The 13,713-nt window shown below is 53.2% G+C and overlaps 5 protein-coding genes across 5 annotated transcripts; 2 read left to right on the top strand and 3 right to left on the bottom strand.

Moving 5' to 3' along the window:
* Positions 1-1,012: 1,012 nt before the first annotated feature.
* Positions 1,013-2,367, top strand: LTHEOB_5751 (D-amino-acid oxidase protein; the record flags this gene model as incomplete). Its single annotated transcript, XM_035514931.1, has 5 exons — positions 1,013-1,053; positions 1,102-1,215; positions 1,270-1,411; positions 1,472-1,494; positions 1,557-2,367. The coding sequence occupies 5 exons, from the start codon at positions 1,013-1,015 to the stop codon at positions 2,365-2,367; spliced, it is 1,131 nt and encodes a 376-aa protein (XP_035373443.1).
* Positions 2,368-5,214: 2,847 nt separating this feature from the next.
* Positions 5,215-6,114, bottom strand: LTHEOB_5750 (Nudix family; the record flags this gene model as incomplete). The annotated part of the gene is made up of 2 exons (XM_035514930.1): positions 5,215-5,730; positions 5,794-6,114. 2 exons carry the CDS (start codon positions 6,112-6,114, stop codon positions 5,215-5,217), a joined length of 837 nt encoding a protein of 278 aa, XP_035373442.1.
* A 234-nt stretch (positions 6,115-6,348) lies between these two features.
* Positions 6,349-7,600, bottom strand: LTHEOB_5749 (Terpene synthase metal binding domain protein; the record flags this gene model as incomplete). The annotated part of the gene is made up of 5 exons (XM_035514928.1): positions 6,349-6,421; positions 6,474-6,725; positions 6,777-6,866; positions 6,925-7,503; positions 7,557-7,600. The coding sequence occupies 5 exons, from the start codon at positions 7,598-7,600 to the stop codon at positions 6,349-6,351; spliced, it is 1,038 nt and encodes a 345-aa protein (XP_035373441.1).
* A 2,239-nt stretch (positions 7,601-9,839) lies between these two features.
* Positions 9,840-10,731, bottom strand: LTHEOB_5748 (uncharacterized protein; the record flags this gene model as incomplete). Its single annotated transcript, XM_035514927.1, has 3 exons — positions 9,840-9,860; positions 9,920-10,212; positions 10,263-10,731. The coding sequence occupies 3 exons, from the start codon at positions 10,729-10,731 to the stop codon at positions 9,840-9,842; spliced, it is 783 nt and encodes a 260-aa protein (XP_035373440.1).
* Positions 10,732-12,200: 1,469 nt separating this feature from the next.
* Positions 12,201-13,521, top strand: LTHEOB_5747 (Eukaryotic translation initiation factor 5; the record flags this gene model as incomplete). Its single annotated transcript, XM_035514926.1, has 2 exons — positions 12,201-12,357; positions 12,413-13,521. The coding sequence occupies 2 exons, from the start codon at positions 12,201-12,203 to the stop codon at positions 13,519-13,521; spliced, it is 1,266 nt and encodes a 421-aa protein (XP_035373439.1).
* Between the last annotated feature and the right edge of the window lie 192 nt (positions 13,522-13,713).

Genomic DNA, 13,713 nt, shown 5'->3' with positions numbered 1-13,713 from the left:
TTTTGTTCACACACGGATTACATGTTGCTCTCTTCGTCGCTCCCCCGTCTTTAAATGTACCACCATGGTGTGGCTTTTGATTTTCTTTTTTTGCATACTTTCTCTTCGTACTTAACGTTTGATTCAAGCAATTCAACCGGCATTGCGGTGATTAAAGACTCTTATGCTTCTCCTATGATTCCTTTCAAAAACTTTCAATCCAGGGTTGGGTCAATCTGGTTGTGCGTAAAGGCGTTCATTATGTGTGACTGTACTGTTTTTCCGTGCCGCAGAGCACCGGGAAAGTGGGTATGAGTTGGTTACATTACATGAGGCTGTGGTTGATATTGGTACGACGGGCGTAGGGATGTTGCATCATCAAGAGTTTATTGCACAATATACCTCGACTTCAGTCGGACACTGCTTTTTAATATGATGGAACACTCTTTGTTTTCACTTAGATGCGATATGAATATGTAAGTTTGCCCCAAGACTAGCTTGATCAAGAAGAATGAAGCACAAGCTGATGAAACATTTCTGCTACGAAGATGACTGCATGCCTCACAGCCTCCTTCGTTTAACCCACACTTCAAACTTCGCGTAGGTGTCAGATTATTGGTTTCACCGAAGGGTTTAATGCCTCACCGATGCACAGCCTTTCGCTGATGGCTGCCTAGAGCTAATCGTGGATAGCAACCCTCCCAAAATAATCCCTGCGGGCTGGGATGGTCCTGATTGGGCCGACGGCGCGATCGGCTGCAAGCCGAGGCCGACATCGCCGGGTCGGGGCGCGGCGCTCCGCAAATCGGAATCCCGTCATCAGCAGCCGACAATTGCTCGACGACGACTGGTCAGTTCTGTTTACTCCGCTTTTACACAGTACAACTCCGCAACACACTATCGGGTAGGAGGTATAGCATCAGTCGAGGTTCGGGTGAGCGAAGTGCTGAATGACTCATGTAATGGGATGTTGATGGTATATAGGAGACGGACATCCGCCGGAATTTGGAGCGCGAATCGTCGATCGTCAATCATGTCTTCACAGCTCAAGGGAAAGCATATCGTCGTCATCGGGTAGGAACTTGTCTCTATGGTTCTTAATATAAAAGCTGACAAGAATAGGGCTGGCGTCATAGGTCTGCAGACGGCAATTACACTGCTTGAAGCTGGCGCTGCTGTCACCATCATTGCAAAGCATGTTCCCGGCGATAAGGCAAAAGATTATACTTCACCGTGGTATTTACCTTTATCATTCTGGATTCGTCACTTGAACTATACTGACATAGCCAGGGCTGGGGCGCAATGGAGAACTCACGCAACAGCGGAAGACAAGGAGATTCAACAATGGGACATAGAAAGCTACAACATCTGGCTCGACATGGTCGAGAAGGAAAAGAGCCAAGCATCCTTCGCAACTAAATCCGGTCTGGAGGTAAACTTCCCGCATTCCTACGGTCTATACGGGCTTCGCTGACACCACGCCCACCATCAGAAATTCCACAGCATCTTCTACTGGTAAGCCGAGCACCACTCCACTCCTCGCAAGACGTCACATCTAACCACCTCGTGACCTGCAGGACCGCGCCAGACGTCGAAATCGCCTCAGGCCCCCGCAGCGCGTGGTGGGCGCCCTACATGCGCAACTTCCGCGAACTGCCCGCCTCGGAGCTGCCGCCCGGCGTGCACGCCGGCGCCACCTACGACGCCGTCACCATCGACACGGGCGTCTACCTCCCCTTCCTACTCACTCGTGCGCGCGCCCTCGGCGCCACCCTCATCGAGGCCGCCCTGCCCACCACCAACGGCCTATCCGGCGCGCTCAGCACCGCCCGCAACCTGCTCCCGGCGTACGGCGTCGGCACTCCCGTCGACGCCTTCGTCAACGCCAGCGGCATCCTCGCCAAGGACCTCGTGCCGGACGCCGATGTCCACCCCATCCGCGGACAGACGGTGCTGGTGCGCGGATTGCCTGCGGCATTGACGACGTGCTGGCGGCCCGACGGCCTCAGCTACGTTATTCCTCGCGCTACGAGCGGTACGACCGTGCTCGGCGGCACCAAGCAGGTTGGCGACTGGCGCGAGCTGCCCGACGTCGAGACGACGCGGGATATCTTGGAGCGGTGCAAGGGGTTCGCGCCGGAGTTGTTGGATGCGGAGGGCAGGTTCGAGGTGTTGAGCGTCAATGTGGGGTTCAGGCCGGGCAGGGTGGGTGGGCCGAGGGTGGAGGTTGAGGAGGTGAGGGTCGATGGTGGTGCGGCGGTGCCGTGTTGTCATGAGTATGGGCATGCGGGTGCGGGTTATCAGAATTCGTTTGGGAGTGCGAAGAAGGTGGTTGGATTGTTGGAGGGGTATTTTGAGAAGAAGAAGAGTGGGAAGGCGAAGTTGTGAGGTGAGGTTGCGCTTTGGCGTGGGTGGATAGTTGGTTCATGGGGTGAAGGTGTGTCTGGACGCGGATGCAGGCTTTTAATTTTGAACATTTCTTCGGCCTGGCTTCTCACAAGTCATTTCCTTCCTGTAAGATGTTTACAGCCTTGATAGTCTTTTAAGTCAGCTGACTAGTCTCCCAGACGAATGCTGCATCCCTCTATCATGAGCAGTCCAAGCACATATCCAGGCGTAAATGTAAGTTTGGAAGCTACACAAACGCATTGCGATTATTTTATTCAAATATCCATGTAAGCAGGATCTTATTCCCAGTGATGAAGTTTCGGAGAAAACACGTAGCCACAAGCGGCCGCAAACAGCGACTGCACAGATTAGTCACTGTAACCGAAGTCAAAGCGTGCTGGCTTATAACGAGGTATCATTGTTCAATCAAACAAGCTTCTTATCCAAAGCCCTTGTCTTTTAGCTCTTACTAGTCCTTAGTCCGCATTGGCTGCACAGATACTTCGAACTTTGTCATTCAGGCCGAACAATATTTCGAGAGACCCTTGAAGCAAGGAGGAGGAAGACTGGCTCTGCACAATCCACATTGCTTTTTCTGAATAAATTCATACGAAGTTAGTTGAGAACGGTTAACAGAACTTTAACAGACAAGACTTACGCGGAAACCTTCCGTATAAAGAAAAAAGAGATCCAGCCAAACATACTCGTCATCATATAGACATTGATGACATATCAAAGGGTTGGTGCTGTGATCCTTACGAGCGGACGTGCACTCCACACAGCAGAAGACTCCAACATCTTCAGGATACACACGGCATATCTGAGGCTCATCAGTCTAAGGAGCAAGATAGAATAAAAGAAGCCTTTTGCTCACCATGCAAGTATAATAGCCGCACATCTCGCATGGCTTGTCTTCATCCAGCCAGTTGAGCTTGTCCTGCCACGTTGGCCCAAACAACGTGTCCCTTTCTTCACACAACAGTTTTTCATCACCCCCGCAGCGCATGATCGGTTTTAAGACTTCCCAGGAGCCGAGGATGTAAGCCTGGTTAGTTTTGGATACACAAGCAATAGCGATGAGCTCTTTGGGCTTGAGGCTGGAAGCCAGGCTTCGAAGAATGGGGTATTGACCCAAAAGGTCATGGAATTCTGGCATTTTGCGAAGACACCGTACGGAAAAATATTATCGAGGTAGAAATTCACCAGCTGACATGGGGTTTATATAGCTTTCAGTCGCTGAGATCACTGTAGAGCAGATTTTTCACGTGTGGATGCGGAACAGGGTCTTTTCTGAACCAGAGAACTTTGAGGTTATCATTAGATGCCAGATCACCACGAAAACGGTTCCTATAGAGCTAGCTTAGTAGTTCTAACTAAATTTAGCAGCGAAATCCTCTACTATTCTTTTAATTTCTTTGTATTCCAATAGTCCTATAAGTGGAAACGCTCATGGGGCGTAAGGATAGTATTCCTGCAGATTCCAGTACTCGGCCACATTCTCAAGGATACCGTCACAGAAGGGACAAACGTAGTGCATGCAGGCCATGGCAAACTCACGGCTGCAGCAACCACAGTCTGCAAACTGTACTACAGTCAGCATCTGCACAATTCAACGCTTGGAGAAACGGGGGAAGCACTCACAGTGGCTCCTGGATTCCATGGACTTCCCACATTTGCAGAAACTGACCGTATGAGGAACAAGTAGAAGGGATCCTCGAGAGCAAGCCCTATGCGGCTATCTCGCTCCATGTGTTCGCGCTGCCTCGTCTTCGCCGTCTTTCTGAGATCTTTGTCGAAACAACGGCGGCACGTGTAAGGCGTCACCCAGCGACGTGCTGGTGTACACCTGCAAGTGTTCGCTCTATCTATCGGCGGGTAGCAATCATTGCACTTCCACACGCCAAAGGGCCTCATATCCCTCATATCTCGAGGGTATCCTTGGTGCTCTCTTAGGATGTCGCCGAGCGACACTCGGCAGTTCTGTGTCCGGTTAGCCCGACTCTGCTTGAATGCAGTATCTTCAGCAGACTCACCTCGCATGTCTTGCAGCCACAATGAGCGCAAAAACCAAATGAGTCAGTACAGCCCAGCAGCGGGAATGGTTGTCCATTAGCCGGTTCTTGGGCACTCGCCTCGCCAGTCAATACGTCAAAGCCCCAAGTACCGTGTCGTTTGCGACAGCCTATACCCTCGCAGCGGGTATGGCTTTTGATATTGCGTAAAAAATCATCATCTCGATCTGTGATGAGAAATCTACGGCTGTGTGGATCTGTGGAAGCCATATGGAAGAAATCCCGGGTTGTGAGATTCCTCACAATTGACACCAAGATGTCATAGTGTACAAATAAGTCCCACAGCTCCCGCATATTAGTATTGTTGTAGTAGGTTAATATGATTGGTGATTCCATGAATCCAAAGAAGGAATACGCTTATATATGCACAATAAAGGCTGCATCAGGATACAAATGTATGAGACGCTCATGTGGCATGTATTGCTTATTCGTGCATTGATATTTTCGGAAAACTGACCCTTGGCCTCCCTGCTGAGCGTTTTAATCAGCATGATGGCTTTCGATTGGATCAAGAGATGTGAAGCTACCAAGGCAACTGATAATCTATTCTCTCATTGCACGCCTATTGCGCATGTGACGGCTGCGGCATCACAGGTCGAATCCAAACCAGTGCCAATTTATGCCACCAACCCGTGGAGCTGCCTTGGAACAGAATCATGGGACATTATTTCTCCTCCTTTTGATTTTCATGGCCCTCCTCTTTTTCATCACCACTGACCGCAGCCATCTCAACCATCGCATTGTGCCTCTTGATGAGAGATCTGCTGTTAATCCCTCAAACGTTAATCTTCCCCTCCTTCCTCAGGCCTTCATAGAAAGCCCAAGCAGCCAAAGCCTTGGAATCCCGGCCACCCTCTTTCCAGAGATCTTCCAGCTTTACTAGTTTCAAGGTAATCTTCTCGCCATGTTCCCTGAGGCCCGTCAATTTTCCTTGCCACTCGTTCAATGTGTCCCTCTTGACTCTCCGTTGATGCAGGAACAACGGGATGAACTCGTCGCATCCGCCGGCGCTGGGGTACATGGCCTGCCTCAGCGTCTCGCCTGTCGTATCCTCCGTCTTCGGCAAGGCAAGGGCAGTAAGGTCGATAAGATCGCTCTCGGGAACCTTCATGCCCGTCTCCTCCTCGATTTCCTTAGCGGCGCCGCCGGCGAAGGTGCCGCTGTCGTCGAGCATGCCGGCCGGGAGCTCGACCAGCGAGAGCGAGGCGGCAGGTATGCGGGGTTGCACGGTCAATATCACGTACTTTTCTTGCTCGGTGTGCTCGGGGACGTCGTCAGGTTGGAGGATGAGCTAGCGAGCGGGTTAGCGGCGCGGGGGGAAGCCATTGGTGGTGGCTTGTCGTCGCAGACTTACCAGCATGCCCACGCTGCCGCCGCGGAGGAAAATTGAACCGGGCAGGTATTCGCCATTGTCGTTGGTGACTTCGGCCTTGAGCTTCACGAAGCCCAGCTTCGTCTTGCTGAACCAGTCGCATGCCTGGACGTCGATCTTGCGGAGCTTGTAGGGCGCGTCATAGAAGACGTGGTCCTTGTTCTGCTGCTGGGCCAGCGAGTGCTGTAGCGTCGATATCCAATTCTTGAATGCGGTGAATGAGAGTAGTTGGTCTTTGGTGATGTCGTTGGTGAGGTTGACGGTGCACTCGGGTGACGAGTTCGGGAGAACAAACGACGTCATGGTTCGGGCGGTAGGGGCGCGGAACGAGATAAGGTGTCGGCCTGTCAATCTGAGTCGTGAAAGCATGCGCGACGAATTGTGGAGGGTATCACAGTGTCATGGTGCAATGCCCCGCCGAGGGCTTGAAGCTATCTGATGACGTCGGCAAGCAAGGCTGAACCCTGAAGGCTCGTGCGCGCCAATCTCCACCTCCACCTTCATCACAAACTCAATTCCCATCAAAACTTCCTCCGCTCACGGGAGCGCCATCATGCGAGTCTTTCGTACAGTCTCCCCTTCACTTCCAAGATAACGGCCCGTCATGAAACTGGAACCGTTCGTCAGCAAACTCATCTACGCGTGTCTGCAGTGATACTTACCTCCAATAGATGTTGCCGATGGCAAGGTGACGACAGCCGTCGATGTACTTGAGCATCTCCCGATCTATCTGCTCGCCCCAAGAAGGCAGCTCGGAAAGTGCGAGGTACCAGCCCTTGTACAAGCCACTGAACATTTCTTCGACAGCATCGACAGCCTGCTGCTCTGAGAGACCTTGCTTCCGGTACACATGGATGATGTTGTGTTCGACTCCCAGTGCCAAATCCTTCCGGTACGAGAGAACGTCGTTTTGCCTAGTTGACTGTGAGCCCATCTTCACACTTGTATCATGCGAGTCTTCATACAAGCATGAAATGTCCGACGAGATGCGCCGCAGATCAGTCACAGCTCTGTTCTTGAATACGTGCAGTGGTAGCTCGATGCCCTGTGCATACCTAAAATGAATTCAATCAGCTAGCTGAAACCGAAAAGTGGGATGACAGCTGTACTTACTCCATCAATTCAAGAGAAGGGTACACGGCAATGGAGCTTCTTCGAAAGTCCATGAACTCCTCAACGCCTATCGTCATCGACTCGGATATGACGTCGACTTGTCTCAACAACCCGTCGCAGTAGTCTTTCATCGACTCCTTGTATCGCTTCTGGAGGCCTGGCGATGCCCTCTTTTGAAAACAGAACCAAGAGTACTGGAACACGTATCTCAGCGCGTTCTCGCTCGCCGAGACCACTGGATGACCCTCGTCCATCGTTGCAAGGGTAGCCAACACCTCTGCCTTGGCTGCTTCGGGATCGTCCTTCAGGTCGCCTTCGTCGAACTGGTCGTCAAAGTAGAAGACCCAATGCAACCAGTCCGTGACCACACGCAGCCCCTCTTCGTCGCCATCTGGAACCCACATGGCAGCCAGGTACGTAAAGTCCGCTTTCGACACCCGGATTGCCTCTTCTTCATCCAAACCGAGGACGCTGACCGCCCACTTCTCAGCTTCGGGTTTGACCTTGTGGTAATGTGGGTTGATCCGCGGCGCAAACGACATGATTGACGCGAACATGTCTGGAATACGTACGTATCTCCTATTCCTCATCAGCACTGCCTTACCAAGAAAGCTTCACCAACCGCCACAAACCTTGGCAGCTCGCCACCATTGGCAATCTCCTCGTTGATAGCCATTGCGTGCAATTTGGGACCTTTGTTGGCTCAGCGGACCTTGTTCTTTGGTGATGGAACAGAAAAGTGTCCTCATCGTGGCTACTTATATCTTCGCGGACCTCTCTCGGTACTGCTTCGACACTACCGTACTCGGTCCCAGTCTCTAGGCAGAACTCTGCTTGAGTCGTGAAGCTCAGTGCAACACATGCTGATATCACTCATCCTACACAGTCCGAGAGGGGTGGTTCAGAAAGGACCCTCCGGGCTGGGTACGATTCGAGCCCCCATAAGCAGCTGACCTTCATCCATAAACTCATACATTAGGCCTCGAAGGATGCTGAATGTCTCGGTCCGGCCCTTCCACAATCCTACGTGTGGGAATCCCCGTACCGCGCCAAAGCCACTTGCTTGAATTCCAACCCACCAACGTTGTTTCCATTTCCGAGCATCCACGAACCACGTCATTATTCCCACACGAAAGTTATTGCAATACTATGTTCGTCCGCTGTGCCGCACTTATTGTTAAGCGATACCGCCCCCAGCGCTCAAGGCAACCCGTGCAATTCCGGAATTTGGCCCCATTGCTCCTGAAGCAAGTCACATGTACCAACGTGAGAATGTTTAGTGAACTGAAGACAAAGATTTTCAATCAGGGTATTGGTAACAGAAGAAATTAATGCCTTGGCTCAATTACACAAGCTCCGGGAATTCTTAGGATTTTGAAGCCACATTATTCAAAGCCCGATATACTCCTTCTGGTAGAGTAAAAATCCACCGTAACGTATCTTTATATGAGTTGATGCATTATTTTTCGATGTACAGATAAAGCACATCTCAGCGATATTTCCTATTTTACATTCTCTTTGCCCTAAGGCCTACATGAAATGCGAGCAATCGCATATTCGATGGGGGCCAACAGGAGCAGAACAGCTGTTGCGGCACAGTCGCATCCTTTGCCCACTGGCTCGGACGCAACGCACCATTTTTGCCCACAGCGCGGGCCGACCCCAACCACTTGAGTCGTGCTATCGCATAGCCACTCATACATGCCTACGAGTTCAGCTCTTCCACGACATCCGGCCAAAAGCCCCCATCACTTCGCATCCTTCCCGCATGAGCCCTCTCCTTCCCTCACACTCTACTCCACCCTGTCCCCCACACGCCTCGGAACGCGGTCTCCTGGCCTTCGCCTCCACCACACAGGCAGCAGCGGATCACGCTCCGGCGGAGCAACGTCCGTCCGCGCAGGCGCCGCTGCCCAGTCATTCTGCACGCCTGCCCTGCCCTCTCGGACCCCGATGCCCGGCGTTGAATGCGAGCAGTAACTTATTATTGTACATCGGCCGCTCTCAAGGTCGGGCTGCTTGGTAGTAGGAAGCCCGAAGAGAGAACGGAGGCGAATGGTGAACGTGGATAGGCATGAGCTGGTCGTAGGGGAGGATGAGGAGTCAGAGCTGCAGTCCATACTTTGGGTTTGAGTGCGTGAACACGTCTTCTGTGAGCTTGCGTTTGAGGTTTATGTGTGACGCTACTAATAACGTGAGTGGGCTTTCTTTGTTTAGAGCGATTGGTGGTGTTCGAATTTGGAACGGCGTTTGTGTGGAAATGCTAATTTTTCCTGTTTGAGTATCTAGAAGTGTCGAGTCCCGACGTGACGTGTGCTTTGTGCTGGCATAAGTAAACAATCTGTCTTTCTACCGGGAGCTGCGTAACAGGTCATTGTGTGTCGTGCATAGAGCTGTTTCATTGACAAGGTGTGTTTCAGCTGGATGGTGCTTTGAAGGGTATTGGTAAATCATTTGGAGACTGTTTGACAATGTACGCAAATCCCAAGGAACAACATCCTCGCAGAAGAACATAGGCATCAACTGCAGATACCGAAGGACAGTGTGTGCATACTTCGAAAACTGTTGTCATGTGCTGGGAGATTCTCCGTCCTTCGGCACTAAAGGTATGATACTTGCTCGTAGGCTGCTCCAAGTTCTAATACTCTGATAGTATGTCCCCAGGATCTTTAATTTGCAAGTGATCATTCAGTGTGGTGTTACTCAATGTGTCATTTCCGGAGGACGGAGGATTGTTCCCGTGAATGCGTCTCGCTTTTGAGGTTATCCCGAAGAAGGAGCAGGCAATTTACGCCCCGCGAAGATTTCCTTACACCCGTATAGCTGCGACCACTTACGCCATTTCATTTGCCGCATCCCTAGCGATCCGCCGCGTCTCCTCATCCAACGTCCCGTCCTGTGCAAAGCTTTCAAACCTAGTCCTCCATAGCGCCCATCTTTCCGGTGAGAAACCGTATCCATGTTTTTCTGCATCATAAAGAGAACCTCCGCCTACTGTCTTCTTCTGGTGGCCAGAAAACTTTCTTTCCTCAGTCCCCAAGTCTTCACCAAGGAGACGTATCCACTGAGCTGCCCCTGGGATATGGATTCGCGGCTCGAGCGGTTGACCGCGGTCCTCAAGAGCTCGCTTGAGCGTCCATATAGCATACAGACGATAGTCGAGAGCATCATCACGGTGTTGCGAGAGCTTAGTCAGATGGGCGGCGAATGCGTTGCAGTTGGACCATTGCTGGCGGACCGCGTCCTCGGAGAGTCTTTCTTCTTCGCGCTGCGCCTTAGATGCCGGGCCTGTGGCTGCTTGTGAGCTTTCGTTTTCATTGCGGGTTTACTCATCTCACCGTTCCAAAGTTGACGCATCTCATCGCTGAAGGTAGGCAGGTCAGACCACAGACGCTGACGGTCGTGGACTATCGCCCTGCCTGGCGCTGCTTTGCCCTCGATGCCCAGCTCTTCATCTGCCCAGGTGAGCGTCTTGTTCGTGGTGTTCTTTGCATTGGGCAAGTCTGCAAGGGCGGCGGTCAATGCCGCAAGGCGCTGCAAAACAACGTCGTCGTCAAAGGCTGCGCCTGCGTGAACGATCCGATAGATTGCGCTTGCGTACTTGTTGAAGAACTCTTCCGGGGGACTCATTACCAGGGACTCTATCCGATTGGCGCCTTCAACAGTGCTTGTGATGCCAGCCAAGACGTTCTTGAGGACTTTGATCAATTCTCTAAACGTCAGGTCAGGCTGCGAGCATGCTTCTTCATATGCCGCAAGCTGTTCTGCTGCCCACTGGTTGACAATATCTGCCGTGGTCGATGGCATGTTTTCATAAGCCGGTAGGCGATTGTGTAGCCACGTGAAGATACTGCGCGAGCTGGATATCGAAGGTACACAGCGATACCTTGGCAAGCAAAATCCTGGGCAAGCCATCACCTTTATTCCGCCAGCCGTGGGGCGTGTTCTTTGATCAGAACGCGTTTGGACAACAGCAAACCTGCGTAAGATATGTTTAAGCTATGTAACGGCACTAGTCTTGCAAAAATGCTTGTTCAGGTACAAACTGCTTCGTTTCAACCAATCGATGGCTGCTACCGGTAAAAGATGGCGTTGACTTGCGGGGAGTTTCTCTTTGTCGTTCCGCATCCAGATACTCCTTCCACGCAGCGAAAACGCCTGGTGACCTAGAAAGAAAAAAGAAAGCACTCGGGCAAGCATGGCAAGAAATGCAATTGGTGCTGTCTCCAATGAGCGGGGAGAGCTAATGCTCGAAATTCTTGATATCGATATCGTGTCCCGGCATGCGGATTGACTCCTATGTGGCCAGGTGAGCATTACGAGCTGGTTGCATTAGCCAGCTCGTCGTGATGCACGGGGTCTGGCATTTGGCCCAAATCATGAGCGATCGTCGCTGGGGAAGGGGCAGATCGGGGTCGGTCAATGGCGCGGGCTCGGTGCAGGCGGACGAAGCTAGGGAGCGGCAGTGCCAGGCAGCAGAGTTGCGGTCAAGCAAGTGTGAGCATGCCGAGCCCCAACGCGCAGCAGTCAGACACGCCCGGCTGAAGCGGACGGTGATGAGCCGGAGCTGGGTGGCCGCTGCGTGCGGCGGCGGGTGTTGGAGACAAGCGGGCGCGGCAGCCGCAACGCTGGCAAAGACAAGCGCCAGGGAGAGCGCAATTGGCTAGGCGGCAGGGCGGGACAGCGGGCGGCAGGCGCCAGAAGTGGTGACGTGCATGCGATGCAGAGGGCGAGGCGGCGGCGCGGCGTGGCTGCCGTCTGCTCGGCCTCAGTCGGCTGCTTAATAAGAGGGCTCAAATTCTCTCGCCCTACTTAACCACCGCGCCCTTCCTCTCGCCACGACTCACCACCCATCACCTTTCACAGCCTACGGCTTGCAACCGCGCACCGCAACCCGCAAACACCGCCGCCGGCCCACCACCGCGCACACGGAGTCAAGCCGCCCGCTGCTCCGCCCAACCCGCCCCAGACCCAGGACCCGCACAAAGCACACTGCAGTCAAAAACCCGATCACCGCGGCTGTATATGTATTCGCCCCGTGACAACGCTTTCAGACAGGAACCGCCGCCGAAGCTGCAAAAATTCCGTGACATACGAAAGCCTAGTAGCAACTACCATTGCACCAACGGCTAGCCCGCTACTCAGACCATCACCCGCCTGAGACCTGCACCTGCTGCATGTCGCTATTCAACTCCACGAGCTTCTCGCATCCTCGCACCACTCTTCTCCATAACCGCCTCTCGCGCTAAGCCGCCACCCCACCACCAACCGCAAAAATGGCCAACATCAACGTCCGCCGGGATGTCACCGATCCCTTCTACCGCTACAAGATGGAGCGCCTGCAGTCCAAGATCGAGGGCAAGGGCAACGGCATCAAGACCGTCATCGTCAACCTGAGCAATGTCGCCCAGCAGCTCGCCCGTCCCCCTTCGTGTAAGTCCTGCATGCTCCTACCTCCTGCATGACCACCCGCTGATCCCTTCCGCAGATGTCATCAAGTACTTTGGCTTCGAGCTCGGCGCTCAGACCAACAACAACCCTGCCGACGACCGCTGGATCATCAACGGCGCCCACGAAGCTGCCAAGCTCCAGGACTACCTCGACGGCTTCATTTCCAAGTTCGTTCTCTGCAAGAAGTGCAAGAACCCCGAGACCGATGTCAACATCAAGGACGGTCGCATCCTCCTCGACTGCAAGGCTTGCGGTCAGCGCACCGACGTTGACCTCCGCCTCAAGCTCAGCTCCTTCATCCTGAAGAACCAGCCCAAGAAGGGCAAGAAGGACAAGGCCACCAAGAAGGCCGAGCGCCGTGCTAAGAAGGCCAACGGCGAAGAGGAGCAGAACGGCGGCAGCGGCAGCAACGGCGACAGCGGTTCCGATCACGGCGACGAGAATGGAGACCTGGAGCTTGAGGCCGGCAGCGACGATGAGCTCACTCGCCGCATCAACGCCGAGGCCAAGGACATTGAGGTGGTCGAGCCCAAGGAGGTCGAGTGGTCCGTCGACACCTCCGAGGAGGCTGTCAAGGCCCGTGCCAAGGACCTCCCGGACGACCTCAAGCGTGCTCTTGTCGTTGAAGATGGCGATGAGGGTGCTGATGGTCCCAACGCGTATGACCAGCTTGGCACCTGGATTCAGGAGACGGTCAAGACCAAGGGCGGCGTCAGCAAGGTGGAGGACGTTGAGATCTACCTCAAGGCTAAGGAGTTCGGTATCGAGACCAAGCACAGGACGCTCACCGTCCTCGCCCAGACCATCTTCGACGACAACATGGTCAAGCAGATCGACAACCGTGCTCCCATGCTGAAGAAGATGATTACTTCGGAGAAGCACGAGAAGGCTTTCCTGGGCGGTATCGAGCGCTTCGTTGGCAACGACAAGCCCAACCTCATCCCCCAGGTGTCTGCCATTCTCATGAATGTCTACCAGAACGACCTTGTCTCCGAGGAGGTCCTCAAGGGTTGGGGCAGCAAGGCTAGCAAGAAGTACGTTGACCTGGCTACCAGCAAGAAGGTCCGCAAGTCGGCTACCCAGTTCCTCGAGTGGCTCGAGAACGCTGAGAGCGATGAGAGCGAGGAGGAGTCTGACGACGAGTAATTTTCTCTAATCACGGCTTTTTGATGGAGGCAGGCATAGCAATGGCTTCGGACAACGCTTGAGTAAAGCGTTTTCCTGGTTACCTGTCAGATGCTTGTTCGGCTTGTTTGCTTTTATGATTTTGCTCTGCTACAACTCCGCTCCTTCACCTGCTCAAAGTATTGGATTTGCTCTCCTAGTTTTAGGCAATGC

Source organism: Lasiodiplodia theobromae, assembly GCF_012971845.1.
Source record: "Lasiodiplodia theobromae strain AM2As chromosome Unknown scaffold_16, whole genome shotgun sequence".
NCBI lineage: Eukaryota > Fungi > Ascomycota > Dothideomycetes > Botryosphaeriales > Botryosphaeriaceae > Lasiodiplodia > Lasiodiplodia theobromae.
This window is presented reverse-complemented; position numbering and strand designations above follow the sequence as displayed.